This window comes from Aplysia californica, unplaced genomic scaffold, assembly GCF_000002075.1.
Source record: "Aplysia californica isolate F4 #8 unplaced genomic scaffold, AplCal3.0 scaffold00019, whole genome shotgun sequence".
In the NCBI taxonomy this organism is placed as follows: domain Eukaryota; kingdom Metazoa; phylum Mollusca; class Gastropoda; order Aplysiida; family Aplysiidae; genus Aplysia; species Aplysia californica.
The window spans coordinates 521,872-547,918 of NW_004797289.1; the positions used below are offsets into that span (position 1 = coordinate 521,872).

Below are 26,047 nucleotides of genomic sequence, written 5' to 3' on the forward strand. Positions count from 1 at the left end.
ATGCAAGTTTCTTTACTTTGATTATTTTGACGAGAGCCTGATTCCACCATGCTGCCTCACATTTGACCTTTTTTCACCGGTCTACTTTAGAGTGGTGGTATATGTATATTCTTCAACACGTTAAAAAATTTCTTCGTCTTTTTTGTATGGTTTATTACTGGATGAAATGAGTGTTATACCATTAGACAGCAAAAAATTGCATTTTACTAAAATACTGAAACTATGAATTTGAAAAATAAAAAACCAGAGTGCTATGTAAAAGGATAGATTAGATCTTAGCTGAATCTCAACATTATAAAGAAGGCAGTATATGAATATGGGCTATTTTTTTGTATAATTCAAAATGGCTGCCATCTCTATGCTAACCCAATGGCCCTAAAAGCTAAAACCTGGCATACCATCCTTCCCCTATATGTCTAATTCACCAGCAAAGATTCATTCAAATCTGCCCATAAATAACAATTTTGATTCTTCAGGTGCCAACCCCCCCCCCCCCCCCCCCCCCCCCCCCCCCCCACCCACACACACTTCTCAGAAAGCAGATTTCATAACAAGCCATCAAAATTTTGTTCATACAGGTTAGGATATGACTTCTGAAACAACTTGAGTCTCTGTTTCTTGTCCTTGAGGGATATTTTGGTATCATCCAGCACTGTGTTCATCAGGTCAATCAGAGACTCCTCTGTGCAGTCCTTGGACTGACGTTCAAACTCTTCCACAGATACGCGATTGCAAAAGCTGGACTCTGTAGAGAGAAATAAAAATGATGAGTAAAGACAAACAGGTTTCCCAATGAAACATTCCAAGCATATCAACCTAACAACGGTCACTGGGTGGAGGAAAAAATAAGACAAAAAGAATAGAAGGAAAGAAAAAAAGTGTTAGGACCTACCAGTGGAGCACTGCAATCACTGACAAAAGGTCAAAACAGTGAATAATTTTGTTTTGTTTTAGCAAGTGTTTAATGGCAATTGCAACACAATAATGTCATATAAGTGCAGAAGATTAGAGTTACAAGAGGCTAACAAACAAAAAAAAAGGAGGAGAGATTAGGCCGATAGATGTTGAAAACCACACCAGAGCACCCACCAACCATCCACATTGTGAATAATTTAAAGTTGGCTATTTATAGAAGCGGACAGGAGTTGAAATAATAAAAAAAACAACACAACACTAAGTAAATGAAGGGTTAAAAGCTGCCTAATAACATAAGGCTTATATCACAAGTCAACTTTACATTTTTGTAAAGTGCGTTGAAGATTACTGTACACCTCTATGTTAGGTTATGCTTTTTCTTCAAACTTCAGTCAAGACAGTCAACATAACTATAAATATTTTACAGCCACCATTGAGAGAACTAAGATTAGTGAAGATGCAAGATGCTTCAATACTGCCTATTAGGGACAAGGTGAGGGGGGGGAGTGAGACACAGAATCCCAGCATAAAGTTAGATACACTCGCGACTCACCACAACTGAGCAGCGGTTTCCCTGTCTTGAGCTCATGGAGTCTGCCCGCGACTTTTTTCCGCACTTCTCGAGGGATGATGAAGATGCGGTCGATGTTGTTCATGAGGAACTGGACTAGCTTTTGAGCCAGGTTTGCTGCCAACAGCTTGTGCTGGAATATCGAACTGCTTAGTAGACTTAGTATGGTGATCTCGTTGGATTCCTGAGAGATTGAGAAAAAGTATATATAAAAACTGAGATCTAAAACAGAAATAAACAATACAAACTATTGTGATAATGACAATCAGGTCAAAGAATATATGAAGAGGAAACGATATTTCTAAAAATGAGACAGAACATTTAAAAACAACTTTGCTCAGTATAGCACAAAGATTAAATGCTGTTTGTTTTCCTCCACTGGGCTCAACCACTGCTTTGTGCTATAATTGTGAGGAGAAATCAGGACAGGTATCTTTTGAGGACGGATATGTTATCCATTTAACATTCAGACAGGGCATATGTATTTACTTTACTGAGAATATTTATTGAATCCTGTGTAACAATTCTGACTATTTATACATAGACAGACATGACACATTTGACAGCTTATGGCTTAATCTCACTGGGAAATAAGCAGTGCTTCCACCAGCTGAAGCTGGAAAGTAAGGAAAATTGTGCCGGGGTTCTCAGCGTCCCGGAGGGGGTTCAGGGGGTGGAGCCCCCGAAGAAATTGAAATTTAGCGCTTTTAAAGGAGGGTTGAAAATGGCATTTGGGAGCCTGTTTGAAGAGGTTGCCAACAACCCATACTACTTATTTTTTTCACCAAGATTTTGTCTTGTTTGATTTCTTCACACATATCTTTCCATGGCTGACAATGTTTAAAAGCAGGTTCCCCTTCCATTGCTACTATAATTCAATTAATTTGTCATCGCACCATTGATAGAAGGCAAACCTGGGAATAATGAATAGATATGCACCGTCACAATAGTTACCCAGCGTAGGCTACACCCTAATTTTCCTCAATTTTCATGTCTGAATGTCGCATGTCACAACCTCGGAACACCACTTCGAATAATTCTTGATTTTAGTACATGTAGCTTTAGCACAAATTTCTGTCATCGCGGCCCTTATCACGTTCCCCTGTCGTAGAATCTTCGCACCGATAATTTCTCTAGACTCTAGATCTAGACAATAAATTTAGAAAAAGTTTCTTTCTGACAGAAATTTTCTAAGATCACAAGTCAATATACTAGATCAATGCCCAGATTTTCCAGCCGCGGCAACAATCCGAAGATAGACGGAATGAAGGAATGATAGAAGGGAGGAAAGTGGCACCAAAAGTTCGCCAGATTTTGATCAATCGGCAGGTAAAATATGAACTGCCAACCAACCCGCAATGAATGCATGGGGCATAGCAGATTAATGGCCGAAGGCAGGAAATGCGGAATCTGGCAGGTTTCTATACCGTAACAAACTATTGCCGAGAGAATTACCGTAAATATCCGTAACTTATACTATACAAGACGATACGAAGGCGAGTACGGATCTTTTGCTATGGAATTTCGGTAGTCCTACGCTGTTGCAGATTTTAACGGAGGGAGTTGATAATGATGGAGGAACAAGTACGGAACTGGAAGAAAGTACGGATTTCCGTAAAAATACGGAAGAGTGGAAGCACTGAATAAGAGAGGCTTCAGGTTTTCATTATAAAAAAAAAATAGTCAAAAGGGTGGATGTTTATGTTGTCATGTTAGCGAACACATAAGACACCCGCCTTTAGTTATTTCTAGACATCATTCCATTCCTCACGACATAGGAAGTTACCTATCGTTACACTTGTGCTGAGGATTTGCAGTGCAGTATGGAAGATAAGAATCTAAAAAAGATTGGACTAGTTGAACTCTGTTGTGGACACAAGTAACGAGATTTACTCGATGCGCGGGTTCTCGTGCGGAGGAACGCGGAGATCTCGTGCTGTGAGGGGATCCCACGTAGGATAGTTCACCAGAAGTGTATATAATCAGTCAATCACGGCCTTCAGTGGGACAATCGGACGGGAGAGAGTAGGGGACAGAGCCTTGGTCTACTCACAGCAGGAAATAAACGATGTACTACACTTATTGAAATTAAAATACTCATCATATGTGGTAAGAGTTTTCGCTTATCATTTTATAATGTCGTTTTAATTTGTGGTGTAGTGCTGTGTTCCGCAACAAACTCATTCAAGTTAGAACAACATTGTGTACTCTGATAAAAAGGCATGCATATGCTCTAAAAATAGAGTGTGCGTCTATCTCAGAGATGCCAACCAAACAAAACCAAAATGAGTATTGGGAAATATGAAAATGTGTATTTTCAGGGGAAAATGTGTATTCTCCACAACCGACCGACCAACTAGTAAAATGTTCAGGTTGTCCAGCAATATTTCCTGAAAAAAATTTACGAGCTCACCAGCTCGAAAAAGGGAGCACACACGCATACAATATACATGTATCCAGTCAACAACATGTCAGTGTTCAGTGTCGTACTGGGGTCTTGTTTGACTTAAGTATTTCAGTCTGTTATAATATTTTCCACTCATTATTATTATAAAAAATTAATCCTGTTTTGAGCATTCGGAAGGGCCTAGAACAAGAATTTCGACTATCAAGAACCAGTCTAGATGTCATGATTCATATTATGAACTGACAGACTAAAATTATTGCTCAAACTCAGAGAAGAGCAATAACATGAAAGGCTCGAGTAGACCCGTGCACTGTGAGAGTTGTGACAACTGTGGGAGGGCAAGATGCAGTGACACTGAAAATCTGCCCGTCTTGAACAAAAAGCTACAACAAACACTGTAGGTATAATTTACTATCACCCATCCAATGACACGCGAACATTTTATTTCAATTACACAGACTTGCAAAGTATGAAGGGTCCCGATTCCGCACACGGCCTGCACCAACGCGCGCTTTGCAGGGAGCTCTAATCAAATTTCTGAAATTTGCCTCCAAGTTTTTGCCCTCTGGTGTTGCTTTCACTACTCCCCCCCCCCCTCCTCGAGTGTATAAAAAAAAATCAATAATCTCCCCCCCCCCCGTAGTCCTAAATTTGGCAACGCCGTTACTCCCACCAAACACAGTCTTTGCTCACACGATGCCGCATTTATTTGCGATGCGAATGCGCGCTGGTTCATTGACCGGTCACGATGGCGAGCACGACAATCTAAAAATCGGACGACCCTTGTATTTTCTTTTCTTTTTTTCCTACAGTACAAGTAACAGCACAGAGACGGATTCGAGAAATTTTATTTGCACGGCAACACAGCGTTTACACTGCACAACCTGCATATCACAAATAAGATGCGTTATCAGTCTACTGCTTGCAAACTTCTCGGAGGTAACGAAAGCGAAAGTAGATCTTGATTTTTTCCCGATCAAGCCTCGGTGTCACATACACTTCCGCCTGCCGCCATAACCGCCTGTTCGCGTGAAAGTAAAACGTACTCTCGGAGGAGGAAAAGCTAAACGCATATTATCACTATCGCGACCGGCAAAAATTAACTTACTGACCTTATCGGACTTGGTTTTCAAATATTCCAGTTCCGCGATACTGATACTATTCTGACAAAAGAGGGGACTTGAGATAATTAGGTTCAATCGCCTAAACTGGATCTCGTATTTTTCGCATTCCAGGATGCGTAATTTTTCATGAAAAGTCGTATTGGCGTATTTGCGGCAAAAAATCGTACTAAAATACGTAAAATCGTACTGGTTGGCATCTCTGCTATCTGTTGATCGAGTCTACCAGTTTCACACATTGCTCAGTGCTGGTTTTTAATACTGTAGACTATTTTTAGAATAACCAAGGGAAGCTACAACCAAATCTTCCTCAGCTGTTTGACATTATTTTCATAAGGAATTTTATCCTATGGCCTCTACCATTTAGTAAAGGCAAATCAGCCTGGGCAAAGTCTGTCTAAATACACGAGCCTGAGAGAGTTCGAGTCAATTCCGACCTGAGGGTCAAGTCTAAGAGTATCGTCCGCTGACAGGGACAGCATGAACTTGAGCAGACGGTACAGCTCTTCCCTTGCAGCAGGCGGGAGCAGGATCATGTACAGCTGGAGGGCAGATAGCGCTGTGGTGGTGAAAGAGGAAAACAATAACAATTTGTTAGACCGTTAGTTCACAGCTACATAGATCTCATACATAAAAATCATTTCTATAATGCATGTTATTTGTCTTTACTTTTATGATGCAAATCAGTATTCTGTCTTTAAACTGCCATCAATATGCTCCACTTTATTTATAGCAACCATCCCCCCCCCCCCAGCACACAGGTGCCCACCATTCTCTCGATGATCGTCCAGTATGAGGTTGAGAATGGCGACATGGAGCTCCATGAATTTCTCCGGCAGCAGACAGTCCCCGAGGCTGGCGTAGTGCTTCACAATGATGTCCTTGGCCCACAGCTTGGCCTCCATTCCACGACGCTTGAACACCGGCTCTCCCAGCAAGTTCAGACCTACACGTACAGGAGGAAAGAACAAAAAAACCCAAAACCAACCAATAAATGTCAAACTTAGGAAAACAAGAGACTAATAAAATCTACAACTCACCATGTTTGGATTTCCACAAACAGGAGAAAAAAAAAAAGTAGAAGGGCAAAACTGATAAAAATCTAGACAGACCTGCCTAGTTGAGACTTTAAAAATTGGTAATGAAATGGGCAAAAATGAGTGATTTGACTTAAAAGTCTGTAATAGTATAATTTTCCTTCTACAAAGTAGGGGCCTAGGTGAAATCAAGTAGATCTAAACGTTGCTGAAGGACAGAATGACGTTCCTCTCCGGGAAAACCGAAGGAACCCTGAGTTCAAAGTGTGATAGCGAGGTGCACTTTGAAAAAAAACAAACAACTATTGCCGGTGTATTCGAAATACAAAACCAAGACGCACAGTGGAAACTTCAAGCCCGATATCAAAAGTCGTATAAAGAAAAATGATATTAAGCAGTAACCAGTCTATTGGAAACGAGCTTAACGAATGCTCATGATCGTCAAAGAATTATTTCGGTGCGATCTAGATGTAGAATTAATTATTCATAAAGTTGACTCGGTTTTTTGTAATTTCCACAGCACATTCATATTTTTTTAATGGGGTCAAATTCCTGGCATATTTTCATAATATTACGAAAAATTTGTAAATATGGGCAGGTCTGAAATCTAGCACATCAGCCCTCCTGACATGAACACAAACTGAGATCTCAGAGAAATTTGAATGATTGGAACATACATACGGTTCAGAATCCATCTCAACTTTGATCCTACTTTGCCAAAGACCACTACTATATCGTCACCCTTCTAGAAAAATGGCGTAACTCAGAGTTGTTCGAAAATGCAACTAGCCTTTGATGGGAGTGAAAAGATCATCATCAGCACACATAAGTCACCAGAAGTCAAATCTGGACGATTTTTTGTGACCCTTATAAATACCAGTCATTGACACATAATAATAATAATAAATAGCATTTATACTGCGCATGTCCATTTTCTAAAAGATGCTCAATGCGCATTATAACGAAAAAGACATTACGTCTTAAAAATTAATCGACAAGTGTGTACATAAAACAACGTATTATACATATAATATAAATGCATATGTGTAAAATTTTATATGAGAAAAATAGTCTCGCAGTGAGGTTGAAAATGTGTTCACTGAAAATAAAAAATACAATGCAATAAAAATTCACGAACGGTCACAATAAAGTTGAAATGTGAGTAACTAGAAACATTCATTAAAACATTAATTCTATACAGATAGAAAAACATTTCCATTCTCTCTCTCTCTCTCTCACATGCAGTACTCATACAAGGTCATAACACATGACACAAAAATGAGTTGGGAGTTCAGTTTCACGGCCCAATTTTGAAAACGGGGGACGACTAGCTAGTACTTGGGTGGACTTTGCCTTGACCAGTCAGTGAAGTAAATAAATAACTCTGAAAGATTAATGCTGATCAATATCAAAATCTTTTTGCGTTTATTTTGCATAAGCTGCGTGTTCTGACAGTTACTATCATCAGACCAACATCGGGGTCTCTGCATGGTAACAGAATCAGGGTTGGTGATTTTTTTTATTTTAAAAATGAAATTTAAAAAATTGATTTTTTAAATTTAAATCGGATTTTTAAAAATTAAAAAAAAAAAAAAAAAATGTCGACACAGTTTAGGATTTTTGGTTGCTAAAAGTATGTTCTTTTAGTGCAAAATGCATTGTCTTCATTTTAACTAATGATTAATTTAATGTTCGAAAATGCAACTAGCCTTTGATGGGTGTCAAAAGATGCATCAGCACACAGAAGTCACCAGAAGTCAAATCTGGACGATTTTTTTAAACCCTTATAAATACCAGTCATTGACACATGCAGTACTCATACAAGGTAGGTCATAACACATGACACAAAAATGAGTTGGGAGTTCAGTTTCACGGCCCAATTTTGAAAACGCGGGACGACTAGCTAGTACTTGGGTGGACTTTGCCTTGACAAGTCAGTGAAGTAAATAAATAACTCTGAAAGATTAATGCTGATCACTATCAAAATCTTTTTGCGTTTATTTTGCATAAGCTGCGTGTTTTGACAGTTACTATCATTAGACCAACATCGGGGAATCTGCATGGTAACAGAATTGAAAGTAAATCTTGATTTTCTTAATCAAGCCATCTTTTAAAAAATACAAGCTTTGTGCCCATAGTAAATCCATTAGTTTAGGCTTAGGTGCCTTTATTAGTATACCGGTAGAACAGTTCCAAAATCGGCAAATACAGTCGAACCTGCCCTGACGGCCACCTGTACAAACGGCCACTTTCCATTTCCCACCTTGCGTTTTTTCTATATAATTTAACTGTGTAAAACGGGCACCTGTCCAACGCGGCCACCATATTTTAATACACAACCCCTATCACACTAAGCAATAACACTTGTCTTAGACGGCCACCTTAGTGACTCTATTACGTTTTGTCATAAATTGTGCATTGACCCCTGGTGTTGTAGGCGAACCGTCATATTCAATCACCTGTTGTTGTTAGGTAGTCCCTTCAACCGATCATGTTGCGTAGGCCCCTCCCACTGTTGACCAATAGCTACCAATTTTCAGCGGCTGGTGAGGTAAGCGTGGGATCCCTCATAACCCATAAGCTCCGCCCAGAATTCATACACAAATCGTAAGTGAGATGAGTGGTCACTGTTTACCCTGTCTGTAACAAAGTAACAAAGGACGTCAACATGAACTTGTGACAGAAGCGTCGCTCGTTCTCCGAGTGGTGGCGACCCGTGTGTTTGTTTTAACATGGCCCTCGGTCTTCCTCGTCTGATACATTTCGTTTTATTGTCACCCTTGTGCAAAATCAGCAACAAAATACAAATTACAAACAAAATACAAACCACCACCACCAAAAACAAAAACAGCAACAATGCGACTACTTTCGATTGGGACCTCGAATGGGAGTGGTTCATTTTCTTCATCTTGATCAGTCCTGCCTAAGACGGCCACCTGTCTTATACGGCCACTTTTCTCCTTGACAATGGGTGGCCGTCTTACACAGGTTTGACTGTATTAGTAAAATTGGTAGCAACAGGCAGTCCTAAGCAGCCCATCTGACAACAAAAAAAAAAAAAGTTAATTCGCTAACATAGAAAATCTCACAAAGCTTCTAAACTGACCGTTGGGCAGGCATTCAATGCAGTCCATGGCCGTCTGTAGCAAGGGGTCGGAGGGTGCGTCGAGACTGCTAGGCATGAGGGGCAGGTGCCAGTTACGGGCCATGATATTGGAGATGATGAGGTGGTCGCGCTGCTGCTGACGACTGCGCTGCTTTTCCTCGCTCAGGATCCCATCCAGGAAGGTCAGGTCGACCAGCGTCAGCAGCTGGGTCAAGGCCACCTCCTTCCAGGTCTCCTCCACCTCTGTTGCGAAAGGATGGGGGAGTAGAAAGAGCTGCTGAGTGCGGAGTTGCAGTTTATGGAGATCAGCTCGATAAAAAACACATTCCACCAGGAACAGAAGGGGCAACAGTAACACAGTTAAGACTCCTAATTCTAGAGAACCTATACAATTAATAAGTTACCACTTTAGGCACGTACTGGATACACTTGTCCCACCAGAAACAGACCAAAGGCAATGTTGTGGCTCATTTTGAACCAACATACACAAACCAGAAACACAAGACTGAACACTTCACAGACTACATGTCGTTTTTTAATCTTTTTAAGGCTCATAAAAAAGGAAATATATTGGTAAAACCTGTATGGATAACGAAGTTTAGCTTCTTCAAACGCACGAATGACCAGAATTTGTGTCTTCAAAGAATTAATAAAATCACATATGCTTATATCAATATGATGACAATGTGAGAATACACACCTGAAAAGTCAAGTTTAACAATAATAGAATGTATACATCTATAATTTATGCAAAACAATAATTAAAAAAGAAAACATCCAACAAATATAGAACATCAGACGTCATTTGTCATTTAATTATAACAACAAACATGCATGCATTTAAGGATTGAAAATACCAAGTGAATCAGGCACAAAGCTACCTGCAGAGGACAAGGTTCTCATTGGCTTTTCGAGAATGACAGAGTCCACATGAGAGCCACCGGCTGTGACAGAAGAAGCTGCACCAGAACTTTGCTGACCCAGATTGTTTTCATGGATTTCCTGTAAGGGTTTGCAGCATGGCGATAGAGTTGGCATAGCTGGTTCTTCCTCTGGATCAAGACCATGATCTGATATTCTGAACGAGATGAGACAAGACATACTTTATTGCCGCACCAACTTTTGAGTCATAAAATATCAATGCTTAGCATTAAATCAATAGGATCATATAAAAATGAAAAATTATAAACCCAAAGATGCTTTTTCAAACACTAAAGCACACCACATCCACAAAAAGTCACCCACTTTTTCTGTCTTATTCACAGCTAAATTCGAGGATCTGTAAATTCATGGATATTCACAGAGCATGTATGACAGGAAATGTGACAAAAACTACCAAGTTCGAAAAGTTGTTGGCAAAATGACTTCCTATACCTCTCTCAGCTTGCTTTTAGATCAGTTGGACACCTGCTACTCACTCAAAATTGTTCTCTCCATATTGTCATGTTTACAAACCCAAAAAAAGCATTGCGCAAGCACAGGCATGCACTGTCTGGATATGAGTTGGAGAGAATATAATTATAATATACTAAATTCTAATACAATCGTCAGTGCTCTAATGGAACCTTGCTAACTTGAATTATGGTGAAAATCATTTCTTCACACCAAAAGATTTCTGATACCTTGATGCACAATGTGCATAAAATATTAAATCCAGATTCAAAATACAAACCCTTCAGAACACTGGTTAATTGCCATAGGGGAGTCAACCTCATTATCTTCCTCCATGTGGTCACTTACTTTATCGATTTCACTGGATGTTTTGAGGGACAAAGAAATTTTCACCCACAGAAAACGTACAATAGTTTGCTAGCCAGCCAACAGGACACAATAAAACGACCAAGAGCATGTTGAACATGTGCATTAAAAGACAAATAAAATATAGTGAGGATAGAACGGATCAACCAAAGCCGCATGCTGCTTTGTGCCAACCTGATTAACACCTTAGCATGGTTCAATGGAGCAGCGCTAGAGATGGAGAACCTAGCTAACCAAAGACGGTTTTGTCACTAACTCAGACTGAAAAAAAAAGCGCTCTGGTAAAATACAATATTTCGTTGCAGGCTTTTGTCTTAGGCCCATCACATTACACAGGCAGAATTTAATTGACTTACTTACTGATGAACATATGTTACATAGTTTTTTTGTCTCTTGTATAAAATTTTAAAATTCAAGTTAATGAGGTTCCAACAGAGCGCTGACGATACAGAGAAATTAATGGAAGACTTATCCAATATATGTTTTTGGAAAAACTGTAACTGCACCTCATTTTCTCCAAACATGGTGTTAGTTTGTGGAGAGCTTCATTAGAAGTTTCTGTGAAGCTGACTTCTTCCTCCTCCTCTTCTTCCTCCTCCTCAGCATCCTCCTGAAAATTTGGACCAACAACATACTCTCCAAGAAATTGATACAATTTACTGCTACTGTCTTCAAAGTTGGACGGTTTGTCAGATTTCTGTTTTTCCACAGCGGACTGAAACACTTTTCTGTGCATCAGCAACTGGCATACCTATGGAAGGAAAGAGAAAAACCACATCAACTAACACCAATCAATAAACTGCATGTATTATAAATTAATGTCTTAGCACTGTTAAAAAACTAATCAAACCAAGCCTTGGATGTGTAACAGCTATATATATCCTAAGCATTACAACCATCTTTTTTTGACTTAATAAAATATAAAAAATTCATGTTTCCAAACAAGCAAACTTTGTTTTGGTAAAAGTATGCTTGAATTTTTATTGGTAAAAATTTATAGTATAGAATATAATCCCATGAGGGCTTATAAGGAGACAGGGAGCACTTAATTTATTATTACTTTAACATGCTCCTAGCTTCTTAGAAAGCATTATTAAAAACTGTTTGGCAGTCTACACTAGATTGACTGATGGTACACACAGCAGGGTGACAATGATGATTTACCTTCACAGCCTTCTCTCGAGTCAGATCAGCTGAGAATGTCTCCCTGTCACTGAGGAGGAAGTGCAAAACAACATCAACAGCATCAGTTCCTGTGAAACATGATTCGATGTGCCTCATTTTGTAACGTCTTCTCTTCAACTCCACTTTTGCTCTCAGATGTTCAATGAGGGCTTTCCATATCTTGGTGGCTTTGAATGGACCTGGAAATATAAGAGATGAAAACCACAAAAACAGGTTGGAGAGATTCAACAAAAATTTACCTACCCATGTCTATATTGACTCAGAACCAAATTATAGCATGAGAGTTGCAAGCACCACAAACATACTGGATCAAGAAACTGCTAAGGGGATTATTTTGGCTATGATTATAATCATATTTCCCATAACTTTGGAAGTTTTTATTTCATTTTTAATCGAAGTCTTGCATAAAACTTAAACCTTAGTTTTAGATTTTGATAGGAATTATAGAAAGGAAAATTTCCATCTTTTCGAAAGAGGCACTTGTCCTGAAAAGTGAATTCTTTCCATTGACAAACTCAAAAGAAATTGAGTGGATAATGTAAGAGAATGTGTGACAAGGTAGTTGATGATGTAATGACTAGTTGAATTAAATTTTGATATAGCTGGTTTCATCAAGCCAAAGCATGTTACATCTTAATTGTGACAACAGTACAACGCAGCCCAAGTATGGGCTCTAGAGTTTGCAGTACAATATGAAGGTAGTGCCTTATAATGGGAAGCGCCAGTGCAAAAACGAAATGGGAATAAAAATTAAGTGATCACTTGCAATGAGAGCTTGCACATGGATTTGCTACCTTTCTTAGAATCACATGCAGTAGTGTGTCATGCTGATCAGAAACTGTACGTTTTTAAAAACATAGCATAGCCAAACTGTGTCTATTAACACCAAACTGCTGTGAAAGTATCTAAGTCTTTAAAAAATCTTCCAGTTTGACATGTTTTATTCAAAATTTTCCGGATTCAGGTAGTTATGAGAGTTAGAGTTCCTAACTAAGGCTGGACAGGTATTGGTATCCAATACCGGAACTCCCCGTACTACTGTAGACGAGTCAGTTACAGGCACCAGGCCTTCTCACGTGGGGTGTGTGTGTGAGAATAGCGAGACATGGGTTATTCTCCCGCGGGGTGAGAATAGCAAGACATAGATCATATCTAGATTTATATTAGATCTTTTGTAAATTTAGATATATCTAACCTAGGCTTAAATTTCTAGACCTAATCTAGAGATCTACTTAAATTGTAAGTCTCTAGATTCTAGATTAATCACAGTGAGTAGATTTAGATCTTGCATTTACATCGGCAATTGTTTACTTTCTCGCGTTTAATTCCAGACGCACCTTGAGATCTAGAGGAACTCTCTATGCATCCCCAACTGGATATATATTCAAAACTTTATGCTGGAAGAGTTTAAAAAAATACGTAAACCACAGCAATTTCATCATTTGTAGGTAGTAACATACAGTGGAAACCTGATATAACAGGGATGGTGGGAGTACAGAAAAAGTCCTGTTATATCCGATCCCTGTTAAATCAAAAATGCAAGGAAAGTAAGCATTTGTGGACTAATCCAGCGGTACTTATTCATTGGTAGTTTCCCTTGCCACAAGTACCCACGAACAGGTGTTTTGGACCAACTTTCTCCTTGCCTCCTTAAACCACATCAGAAGAGCTTGGTCCACAGCAAGGGGTTTAGGGCTACTGGTTGGTCCTACTTCTTTTCTTTCCTTCTTTTGTTTCTATCTGTCTTACTTTTTCCTAGCACTAAATGACCATTTTTATTGTGTTGATGTGTTTCTCTTGTCTTAATCAAACAAACAAACAAGTTCACAACACAAATTTTATTAGATCTTAGAACTAAAACAAGCTTTGGTAACTTTCTTCTCGTCCGGCCGATAATGGGGCAACACCAGCTAAAATAGCTGCCAGTTACCGGCCACCACACTCAAACGGTGCGAATTTTATTTTCAACCAGCAGACGCAAATAGGCAAGTCAGGAATGATATCAAAATGACTTTCGTTTTCACAAGAGGGCTTCCTGTCGATAATAGGATTGCTCAAAGCTTATTGGTTGACACACCTGGCCTTGTTCGGGGAGGATAACAGTGGCGGCTGAAGTGAGGTGGGGGTTCTGATAACTTTCGATCTCAGCCAAAAAGCACAGCAATGGCGCTCCTGTGACGGCGGAAAGGTAGCAGGATAAACAAAGACTGCCCGAGTGCAACAACTGTTGACCAATTGGAACAATTGTTGCATAGGTAAGATTTTGTCACTAAAAGTACCGCATGCGCTGAGAGCGGCTGATGAGGCGGCGGCCGGTAAGAGGCAACGCACTCTAGAGCTAGAGATTTGTTAAAATCATGTCTGAATATTCAGATCTCAATTGTTTTAGGGGCAATGTTCCCGGACTATACTTCATTAGAAAATTAAAATGCCTTCAAAAGGTTTTTTCTAGATCTGAAAAATTATTTTGCGTTTAGTCACCCCTAAAACAAAAAGTAAACGAAGTGATTATTCGAACTCGAGTCCAAATATGAAAAATTGTTATTCGGACTCTGATTCTTGTCCAGCATGACATCACTTCCGACTTCCTGTGACTCGTGAATCCGGCTTCCCGTCCTGCCTCACTCGTGACTCGCCTCAGGCTGGGTAGAGACCGGGATCACTTCGGGCAAAAAGGCGTTTTGTGCAGGAGCCGAGTTTTAATCTTATGATGAATTTGAGGCCGGCCTGAAAAGTTATAGCGCTTCTAATAAATGTTTATTTGTCAAGAGGTCATCAGAAGAAATTAATGTAAGATGGCTCGTTAGCGTGTGTCGGGGTCGGATGGGCGGCCTGCACACGTATGGCTGTGTGCGTGTCGGGGAGGGTGGTGGGGGGGCACTATCAGTCCGGGCGTTGAACGTCGCATACGCGTCAGTCTTTTTCCCCCCGGCAACAGATCATTATTACAATAATAAGCTAGTCTTGACGTACATCTACGTAATGAATTGTGCGTTGGTCTATGGAATCAAAAGTTGCCGTATGCTCCGCTCTACACAGCAACACAACTTTTTTTTGGTAAACAATCGATATGACACAGGCTTGTGTATTTGAACGAATCGGTCTTTTTTTTTTTTACACAGGTCAATAATATGCAGGTGCCAGGTGGTCTGCTAATCTTCAACTTTACCTTTTTCTACAACAAAGAAAGTGGGAAACGTGGGGGGGGGGGGGGGGGGGGCGTATCAATGAGGCGGCGGGCATTGGATCGGCAGATAAGGTGTGGGGGAAACTAAAAAATGGCGGAAAATTGAAGCACTGAACGTTAGATCTATAGAACGAAGACACTTCCTTTTTCCGGGGCCACCTCTATTCTCACCCGGGATGAGAATAGTGCAGGCGAGTCTTTTGGCTATTCTCACCCGGTGCGCGTTCACCGTTATAGATCCGATCTAGGCCAACAAATTTTGCGTTCACCCTAAACCACACTGTGGTGATAACAGAAAAATTGTAGAATTCTGTGCCGTGAACAAACGTTCCATTACAACTGTAGCCTACTAAAAGCGTACAATTTTGTCTGTGGGCAGTGGAGACAGAGAAAGAGAGAGAGAGAGAGGAGTAGCGCGAGAACTTCCGGTCAAAACAAAATGGGGACCCGCGTAGTTCGGCTCGATTCGAAAAGTTAAAAAGCCGTAGCATCTTTGTAGACAACCAAATTAATTTACTTGTGTTTTAACATCATTTTTTAACTTTGTTTTGGTCAATTTGATCGTCCACACCGATAGACAGTATTCAGAAAGAGACAGAGAGAGAGAGAGAGAGAGGGGAGGAGTAGATCTTGCGAGAGCGTAATTTTTTCTTGGCTTTTATCAATTTGATCATCCACACCGATAGACAGTATTCCAAAATGAGGAAAAGCAGGTCTTGTTTCGCACCGGGTGAGAATAGCCTACGCTGGCAAGTCTCACCCGGGGTGAGAGGTAGATATCTAGATCGTTTTTCTATTCTCACCCCGGATGAGAATAGCCACTTCCTTTTTCCGGACCCGAGTCCGAATAAAATTTTTTTATATTCGGACTCGAGCCCGAATAAGAATTTTTAAAATTCAGACTCGAGTCCGAATATGAAAAAATGTTATTCAGACTCGAGTCCGAATAACAACGGCCAAAAGTAAAATCCTTCATGTAAGTAAAAAAAAATCCCTCCACGCCCCCCACCCCCCTTTCCCACCTTATACTATTTGAGTTATACACACACACACACACGTGCCACTCCATTCGCAAATAGCCAACAAATCTCGAGAACGGAAACTGTTCAGAGTGTGCGTATAGTATAGTAGATCTAGATCTAGATATATCTAGATCTAGATCTAGATCTAGTAGTGGTGTATATAAAACAATGAATGGTCCTACCGACCGGTCCCACATCCCGCTCACTAGCGTCGGCCTGCAAGAGGTCAGGGGGGAGTCCTCGCCTCAAGCCCACACCGGGGTGGGAGGGTGAGAATAGCGAGACATGGTCATGGGTTTATTCTCACCCGGGGTGAGAATAGTGAATGACAGAATAGTACGACAGGATTCATGATTCATGATGATTATGATGATGATGGCCGGGGTGAGAATAAAGGTGGCCTTTAGATACGAATAAGACACAAACCTAGAGGTCCTTTTGATTCACGAAACGGAATGGCCCTTTCAAATCGACCGGGTTGGGGAGACTGAGGATCAGACGTTCCTAAAGCATTGGCCATCGCACCGCTATGATGTCAAATGTCAAGACATGTTTTGAAACACCCTCTCTTCGATCTAGTGGTTTCACGGCCTGCATTAAGTATTGCCAGATTTACCAGGTGTTTGCTATGTTGTGGGTCAAATACATGCGAAACCCAAGGACCGGTATATAATCCTTGGCGAAATCCTATCTCATACAACTAGGCCTAAAAGAACAAACACATAAAAGTTTCAAAACCCATCGACTCAGTTGTTGGTATTTAGATCTACGTCGTGTAAATCAATAATGAACAAAACTGAACAGCTTAAGAAATCTGAAGCTTTTAAAGTCCACACAATTTCCGACCACGTCCATATACTGTTGCATATATCCATATCATCTACTTAAAGAAACAAGAAAAGTACATCCGTCAAAATTAGAAAACTTTAAAAACCAACACCAGTTCATCATGGTGGCTTCATGACTTGGATCTAATGATTTTGTATCTTTTGCAAAAACCATAAAAGTAGATATCATAGGTAGCCTATATCACAAGGTATAGTCTATTAACATTAAAGTGCGCCCCTCCCCCCACCCATCCCTCAAGCTGAAGTATCACAAAAGCCATGGCCTTATTGGCAAATAATTTTCATTCTTTCTCAGATTGGAAGAGCTACTCATCAAAACAAACATGGCTGCGTCTTTAGTCCGCACCTGTGTCCTTACAACAAGGCGGACGTTACAGTTTTTGAGACCAATTTCGTTTGCCTTGCAAGAGAGCCATGGTAAGTTTAATCCGTGTGATAATTTCTGTACTGTTAAGTTTAAGCTGTTTCACATGTTCATACTGTTTCGTGAAGCCCAAGTTGACTTGCCTGTGTCAAAACTCAATGACAATGATGATTTTACGATTGATTTGATTGATCACATTTAATGTCATTATTCATTATGATGACAACGGTTCAATCAATGAAATGATTAATAATCCGAAATTTCTAGATCTATCTAGAATCTAGACTCTAGATCTAAATCTACATCGAGTCTAGATCCAGATTTAGAAATGGAAGTGGCTATCCTCACCCCAGGTGAGAATAAAAATACGATCGACCTCTCACCCGGGATGAGAATAGTGCAGGCGAGTCTTTTGGCTATTCTCACCCGGTGCGCGTTCACCGTTATAGCCTAGATCTAGGCCAACAAATTTTGCGTTCACCCTAAACCACAGAATTCTACACTGTGATAACAGAAAAATTGTAGAATTCTGTGCCGTGAACAAACGTTCCATTACAACTGTAGCCTAGAATCTACTTAAAGTAAGTTAAAGCGTACAATTCGGTGGGCAGTGGAGAGAGAGAGAAAGAAAGAGAGAGAGAGAGGAGTAGCGCGAGAACTTCCGGTCAAAACAAAATGGCGACCCGCGTAGTTCGGCTCGATTCGAAAAGTTAAATAGCCGTAGCATCTTTGTAGACAACCAAATTAATTTACTGTTGTGTTTTAACATCATTTTTTTAACTTTGTTTTGGTCAATTTGAGCGTCCACACCGATAGACAGTATTCAGAAAGAGAGAGAGAGAGAGGGGAGGAGTAGATCTTGCGAGAACTTCCGGGCAAAACAAAATGGCGACCCGCGTAGTTCGGCTCGATTCGAACAGTGAAATAGCCATAGCATCTTTGAAGACGATCAAATTAGCTTACTTTTGTGCTATGACGTAATTTTTTCTTGGCTTTTATCAATTTGATCATCCACACTGACAGACAGTATTCCAAAATGAGGAAAAGCAGGTCTTGTTTCGCACTGGGTGAGAATAGCCTACGCTGGCAAGTCTCACCCGGGGTGAGAGGTAGATCATTTTTCTATTCTCACCCCGGATGAGAATAGCCACTTCCAGATTTGCCAGCGTTGGCTATTCCCCCCCGGTGCGAAACAAGACCTATTTTTCCTAAGTCTAAGTGACCTAAGGCCGGCTCTAGATCTCTTCTCTAGATCTAGATCTTTTTCTAATTTCTCCGAATGTTCGGGAAAATAAACTTGAACTCTATTTCTCCGAACGATTTCCATTCTCGAGATTTGTTGAATATAATTTTGCGAATGGAGTTGCCCGTGTGTGTGTGTGAGTGAGTATGCATGCGTGTGTGTGTGTGTGTGTGTGTGTGTGTGTGCTGCGCGCGTGTGTGTGTGTGTGCTGCGCGCGTGTGTGTGTGTATAAAAGTGGGGGTGGGGGCGTGGAGGGATTTTCTTTTTGTTTACATGAAGGATTTTTGTTTTTGCTGGAAGGGAGTGTATATTTACAGTATACAGATCCGGTAACCGGGAACAAAGTCACAAAGTATACAGACCCGGTAGAGGAACTCTTTTGTGATTTCGGAGAGTTTCAGCGCCCTCTTGGCTCAGGGTAGACCTAGGTTCTTCTAGATCTAGATCTAGGCAGACATAAATCTTTGATCTAGTTTCTCAGCTAGCCTAGATCTAGATCTAAATGAAGATTGCGGATGTCTTTTCGATGAAGGATCGCTTTTCCTCCGTTTTGGAGTTGGAGGAATCACGATTTGAAGTAAAGAACAATGTCATAATTTCAATCGAGCAGTCACCCTCTTTGTTTCTCTGCCCCCCCTCCCCCCTTCTCTCTCTCTCTCTCTCTCTCTCTCTCTCTCTCTCTCTCTCTCTCTCTCTCTCTCTCTCTCTCTCTCTCTCTCTCCCTGTGTGTGTGTATCGCTCGCCTTCTTTTTTTCTTTGTTTGTCTCTGTCTTTCTTTGTCCCCACCTATTTCCAACTCTATCTTTCTCTCGTTCCCTCCTGCCAACTGGGGCATGTCACATTTTGCTAGCACCTCTCTCTCTCTCTCTCTCTCTCTCTCTCTCTCTCTCTCTCTCTCTCTCTCTCTCTCTCTCCCCCCTCTCTCTCTCTCTCTCTCTCTCTCTCTCTCCTCTCTCTCTCTCTCTCTCTCTCTCTCTCTCTCTCTCTCTCTCTCTCTCTCTCTCTCTCTCTCTCTCTCTCTCTCTCTCTCTTTCTTCCCCCCCCCCCCCCTGGTGAGAATAGAGGTGGACTTTAGAAATTTAAAATTTAGAACTAAAATCTAGATTTAGTGTATGTGTATAGATCATCTAGATCTAGTAAAAGTATACTTTAAGTCAATTTAGTGTAGGCTATAGTGTAACTTATAGAGTGTAGTATAAGTAGGCCTATCCTATAGATCTAATGTTTTATAATATTAATGGATCTAATATTAACTCTGGGACGTGTTCTGCAGAGGGCCGGCACGTCTTAGTGTGATACGGTCCACTGCCACTGATCAAACTAGATGTATACAACAAGAGTTATGGTTAGGGCAGGGTTGTTGTTGCTCAGCCAGCCCTCTGCCTGTGGGGGGAACTCCTTCCTTGTCCTGCGTCTGTCTGTGCCGAGATGCAAGTCTTATTTATAACCCTAATCAGTAGGCCTAAAGTAAGTAAGTTCGGTAAATTTTTACTTTCACTCCCGCATACAGATACACTTCTACTTCTTCGGGGGTCAAACTGCAGTAGTACTGTTTGCTGCAGATCACACATAAAGCCACTAAAACTGTCGCAAGTCAATTATTTTCCAAGTAATTTCAAACCTAACTGTAAAATATCAAATTATGTGTTAAAACAAGGGGGCAAGCCCCCTTGTAATCTAGCGCAATGCCCACCGAGCGCGTTTTGATCTGCCGATTTTCGGCGCCCGCTGCAGGGGGTGTTTCGTGGGACAAACTAATGTAATGGTTGTCGTCTTCAACTCGCTCTCATGCCGCTTCTCGTGAATGGAATATGAATTAAACTTGGCAGCCAATCAGAAAAGAGGTCAATCACGTAGTATGCAGATTGACAAATTTGTACCCATCCAATAAGCAGTCGGAAACGTTTGCGAAAGTGGTCGATGTGGTGCACTTTGAAGACTTTTTGGATCTGTGAGTTGTCGAACTGACTGATAAGTTGTAGACCATTTTTCTCTTTATTCCCTTAAAACTTCATGCTTATGTATTTAGAGGTTTTTGTGTAATCTTTAACGATGTGGGAGTAACTAAGGGTAAAGCGGCATTGCCATTTGCGCGTGCTGGGTGAACAGCTGGTGGCTGGGAAAATTCCACTGGATGACGTCGTCAGCCATGGGTTGCCTCGCGCGCTTCAAACGAGGCCCCGCTAATGTGAACCAGAAAGGGGGGGGAGGATATTTGAAAACTAAACGGTGGCGTTGATTACTTGCCTTTTAGTTACATTACAATAGAAGTAGTCATTTTTATTTGCTTAATAAAATTGCATGAGAGAAGGATAGAAACACATGGCATTGTGTTTGCGTTATGAAAGCCTATTCCCCCCTCTTGGGAAAGCGCACACTTGGACTTGTCCTGCTTGCTCTGTTTCGAAAAGTGAGGCAGCAAGATTGTTATTATAGAGTATGGTACATATTATTTAGTCCAGTCTGGGAAGATACTCCTGTTTTTACATTGTTATCGTTCTCGCAGGCTTAGGTAAAGGACCGCCGTCGTCGTAAGACGTAGTGAATGGTACTTTTTGTTTTCTTTTGAAAAACGGGGTAATAAAGTTGTTTTTGTTGTCGTTCGTTATTTTGGTTAGCTTTTGTTTTTCTTTTGCTGATTTTGTGCAAGGGTAAAATAAAACAAAATAATGTGTCAGGCGAGGAACACACCGTCACTGTGCCTTGGTAAAACAAAAAAAAATGGGTTGACACCACTCAGATTGAGTGACTGCGCAACACTTCTATCGCAGGTTCATGTTGATGTCCATTGTTATAGACTCACCGCCCATCACACTATAATTTTCATGAGTTGTGGGCGGGGTTTATTACAGGTTATATATAACGGACCACACGCTACCCTCACCAGCTGCTGAAAATTTATTGTTACTGATTGGTCAATTTGAGTAAACAGTGGGAGAGTCCAAAGCAAAGTTATCAGTTCATTCATTGGAGGGACTATTTATATAGCGACAGGTGAATGGATAAAATGACGGCTCGTCCACTACTTCAGGGGCCAATACATAATAAATGATAAATTTATGACAAAGCGTTGAGCGATGAGAAATCTGCATGGCCATCGAAGACAGAAGAGGTATTTTTGGTTGTTGGTTGACAAAATATGGTGGTGGCGGCTATGTTTCACAGGTGATCGTTTTACGCAGTGAAATTATATACAAAAAATGGAAGGGGGTAGTGGAGAGTGGCCGTTTGTACACTAGTGGCGGTCATGGCAGGTTTGACTGTACTTTGACTAAACTTGAAATTGAACTGTGGTGGACGTTGTACCTTCTTTTCATTAAGTTCAGCACTGACCATAAAGTGAGTATGTATTGTTCAAATTTCAAGAAATTATTGCTGCACTTTTGTACTTTTCCATCACACATTAACAGTGTTGATTCCTGAGAGTAAGCTTGCCAAGACTACGAGAACTGCATAAAAGGCTACTACCATTCAACATTTGCAAATAATATTTGTTTTCACAGCTATTGAAAGCATGGCAGAGCCGCTGAGAGCCATTTGAATGCCATGTGATCTTTATTTTTACTGTGTGGGTGTTTTTCCGGCTCATTCTTCTCAAACTGTCATGGAAACAGAGCATTAAATTATTATCATGTTACAGTTACACTGGGGTAACAACAATACTTTGTCTTTGATGATTATGAAACAAAGAGCGGAAATCGAACCAACACACGAGTTACAGTACATGCTTGTCTAAAAAGTATCCACTATTCAATATTGGCAAGTCGAATGATGAATCAAAAGTACTGAGGACGGCTTTACCAGAAATTAATCGTAGGCAGGTCTAATGAGCTCCTATTCTGAGGGAAAAAAAACCCACTCACACATGCAGTACAGTGGAAACCATATATAACAGGCCCAGTAATAACAGGGATCCGGTAATAACAGGGATTTTTTAAATCCCCGTTTTTTCCTACTCTGTCTCTATTAAAAGTTATCAGCAATAACAGAGCCCAATCGGTTATAGCAGGGACAAAGACTCTTTAACAATGTGTAAAAAGTAAGAGAGAGAGAGAGAGATAGAGTAACGCAGTGATGAAGCAAGCCATGCTACTGCAAGCACACACAGCAGGTGAAGCGAGAGAATGGTGTGGCGTGCTGCAGACTTCGGTATAGCCCTAAGCCTAGCTACACGCGTGCGCAATGGATCATGTGCATGCCTGCCACTTGGCCAAAACCCCTGTTTGAGGGTACTTGTGGCCAAGGAAAGTACCCATGAATAAATACAGCTTGATTAGTCCACAAATGCTTACTTCCCTTGCATTTCTGATTTAACAGGGATCTGATATAACAGGACTTTTTCTCTGGTCCCATCATCCGTGTTATATCAGATGTCCTCTTTATTAGCATTCACTGGAACAGTTAGCACAAACAACGACTTCACCCTTTGATGTGGAAGTGAAAGTGTTGATGGAGTTTTGTTTCCTCAAAATTGCACAGCACTAATTTTTAAGCTTAGACTCACTCTCAATTCCGTCACAACAGGTCTCTGGAGTCTCTGCCTAAAAGTTTGGAAATGAATTCCTAACAGTCCTTATTATTTCTGTTCTGTACTCTATATAAAGTAATTAAACAGTTGTAAGTGTCCGACTCACAAAATAAAACCATGCTTACCCCCCGGGGCAGTGCCACTGACTGTAGTGTCTTTAGGTCATTCTCAAAGGGGGGACATTTCTCGTTCAAGCATAGTAGAATTGTCAATGGGCTGACTCATGTCATGCTCATAACTATGCCTGATCTACAACAGGGAACTACTGCTTTTTCTTTCCTGATCCTTACTATTGTCATTTTCCTCTACTTCTTTTGTATGTTTGTCACTCTCTTTTGACCAGCTATTTCCGGGGTGCCTTGATAGTCGAAGCAGACCTTGTGCTGTTGAAGCTAGAGAGGTGAGCAGTCTAAGCCTGATTCCCTCTAAAGATTTCTCTGTTGACACCCTCCCCTTGGCGCTCATATGACCTTATGCAGTTGCGAGCCCTGTAAAACCCTCTACTAAAAACCAAAAAAAAAAATATATATATACCATGCATTGCTATGAACTGACATGATGAAAACAACCAGCTTGTGTCCAGGCGTTCATATGACTTTATGCAGTTGTGAGTTCTGTATGTCTTTGTGAAGTCTATATTTCAGTATATTTTATAAGATAACTTATAATACATAGTTCAAAGTAATCTAACTCACTGTCGATGCTGTCAGAGGTGAGTGAGCTTCTTGAATGAAAATAAAGCTTTAAAGGATTTTAATGTTTTCTTAAGATTAAGCTTATAATCTATATTTTGTTTTTTCAGATTCAAAGAGATCATATCATCGACGCCAAAAAGGGTTTCTCAGGGAAATGTACAAGAAGAGAATTGATATTGGACCAGACAAACCTCGAAGACGCTCAGAGTGGATCAACTGGTATACTATTTCCCTTTAAAAAATTCAAATTTTGCTGTGCAAAACAATGGAATGAGTCTTCTCATACTTATTAATTTCAAGTTGGATGTTTTCCATTTTGAAGCATTTTCCTTCTCTTGTAGTCGTGAGAAAGATACCAAAAAATGTTTGCCTTTTTGCTGCAAATGCAGAACTTGTGTCCACTGACATCTACAATATGAAGTGAACCATTTTTTCAGTAGTCAACGTTTGAAATGTAATCAACAGTGATGCATTGTCATTTACAGAGTTGGCTTGCACTATTTAAATGCGCTTCTTGATGCAGTTGGTAGTGAAAATGCTTTTATGGGAAATCTGTTGCAAGAATTGATTGAATTTTGCAAATCCTATAATTCTGGTGATGCAGACCTTCGTGTCTCTTTTGAATAAGCCTTTTTTGTGTTAATTGTTTCACTAAACTCATCTTTTTTCATCAGGAACTATGACTGTGAAATTTTCTCCTTTGGGCAGCGTCTGGGAGAGAACTTTGATGAAGGCTCACTACGTCAAGCATTTGTCCACAGGTTTGTTGTCAGGTTCTTGTGTATAAGTAGTTCAAGTCAAATTGAGTCGATAGTGCCATAAAACACCTACTCAATCAATCAATCACGTAGTTCAAGTCTCAGCTGATGTCAAATAAGCTTCTCCGTTTAGTTTTGAATGGATGCAATGTGCATTTGATAAATGGCTTGCCTTACAGTCTTTTGTGTTAGGGACATGATACAATACTGCACATGAAAGATTAATTTTTCTGTTTTATCAGGAGTCATGCTCCTCTGTAACTTTCAAATATTTACATTTATGTGACTAATGAAACTTGACTGTCAAAGTCAAAGCACATTTTCTGAAATGTGTTTGTTTAAATTTAGCTCATGACGTCTATGCTGTATTTTTTTTCTTTGTGATCACATTACAAATTTGTTGGCTTTTACCACAGGTCTTACGTGGAACAGGAAAAGGAGAAGAGAGCGGAACTTGGCATTGACCTAGAATCAGTACCACTTGAGTTAGATGACAACTCTGATTTAGCCAACAGTGGTAAGTATCTGCTCTTTGATGGGGATAAATATTTCAGGAAATAGAACATGGTATTGGTTATTATATGTATTTTTCATACTTTTTCATTAATATACTGTTTACATATTACTACAATGTGTGTAATTCTGCCTTGTCAGTTCTTGTGGAATGTGGTAACACTAGGAAGCTGATAAGGAAATAAAAGATTCCGGAGAAGAGGTTTGATTAAAGCATCACATATTCAGCTTGATTTGGGGATCTGTTGTCCTGTCAAAATTTTAATTTTGCTTCTTTCCATGTAATTTTTCATTGAACATCCTCTTATTATTTGCTATGATTTTTAAGCAGAATCAGAGGCTTGTGTTGTATGCTTTGCTAAGTTATGTACACTTTTTACAAGGGCATATTTTGCTTTTATCGAGTCAGTCTTTTTTTGATGATTATTTGTTTTGCTCTTATATCTTGTAATTGTTGCTCCCTGACTCAACCCCCCAGTTTTTAATTCTGTACAGCTTGGTTTTTGTTTGATTTCTTTCAGTATTCTTGTGAAGCTTTGAAACTTCACCGTCCACTTTTATCCGTAGTTCCATTAGGCTGGTGTAATGCTCTGTGCCTATGAAGGAGACCTATCAGTTTGTTTGTCTTTAATTGTTCGAGTACTCAAAAAGAGGTTAATATGCTCAACTTTGTTGTGTTTTTTTGTGTTGCAGGAGATAAACTTATGAAGGATTATTTGAAAGTGTATCTGAGGAATATCTACCCGTATATGTTTGAAGAGTGTATCAGGTAATATGTCTTTCTTATAT

At 40.2% G+C, this 26,047-nt stretch overlaps 2 protein-coding genes across 2 annotated transcripts in view; one reads left to right on the top strand and one right to left on the bottom strand.

Moving 5' to 3' along the window:
• Window positions 1–17,444, bottom strand: LOC101853597 (DEP domain-containing protein 7). The gene is made up of 9 exons (XM_013086593.2): window positions 16,736–17,444; window positions 12,080–12,279; window positions 11,422–11,666; window positions 10,039–10,235; window positions 9,158–9,400; window positions 5,784–5,960; window positions 5,452–5,573; window positions 1,469–1,670; window positions 1–745 (listed from the first exon to the last, which is right to left on the bottom strand). Exons 1-9 carry the CDS (start codon window positions 16,827–16,829, stop codon window positions 546–548), a joined length of 1,680 nt encoding a protein of 559 aa, XP_012942047.1. The 5' UTR covers window positions 16,830–17,444; the 3' UTR covers window positions 1–545.
• The window catches only part of LOC101853832 (39S ribosomal protein L44, mitochondrial), a 19,664-nt gene continuing 7,707 nt past the window's right edge, over window positions 14,091–26,047 (top strand). Inside the window, exons 1-6 of the mRNA XM_013086604.2 lie at window positions 14,091–14,355; window positions 17,453–17,574; window positions 24,095–24,206; window positions 24,662–24,748; window positions 25,162–25,262; window positions 25,952–26,027. Of these exons, the coding sequence (XP_012942058.1) occupies window positions 17,481–17,574; window positions 24,095–24,206; window positions 24,662–24,748; window positions 25,162–25,262; window positions 25,952–26,027 (470 nt within the window). The 5' untranslated portion in view covers window positions 14,091–14,355; window positions 17,453–17,480. The remainder of the gene's footprint in view (window positions 14,356–17,452; window positions 17,575–24,094; window positions 24,207–24,661; window positions 24,749–25,161; window positions 25,263–25,951; window positions 26,028–26,047) is intronic.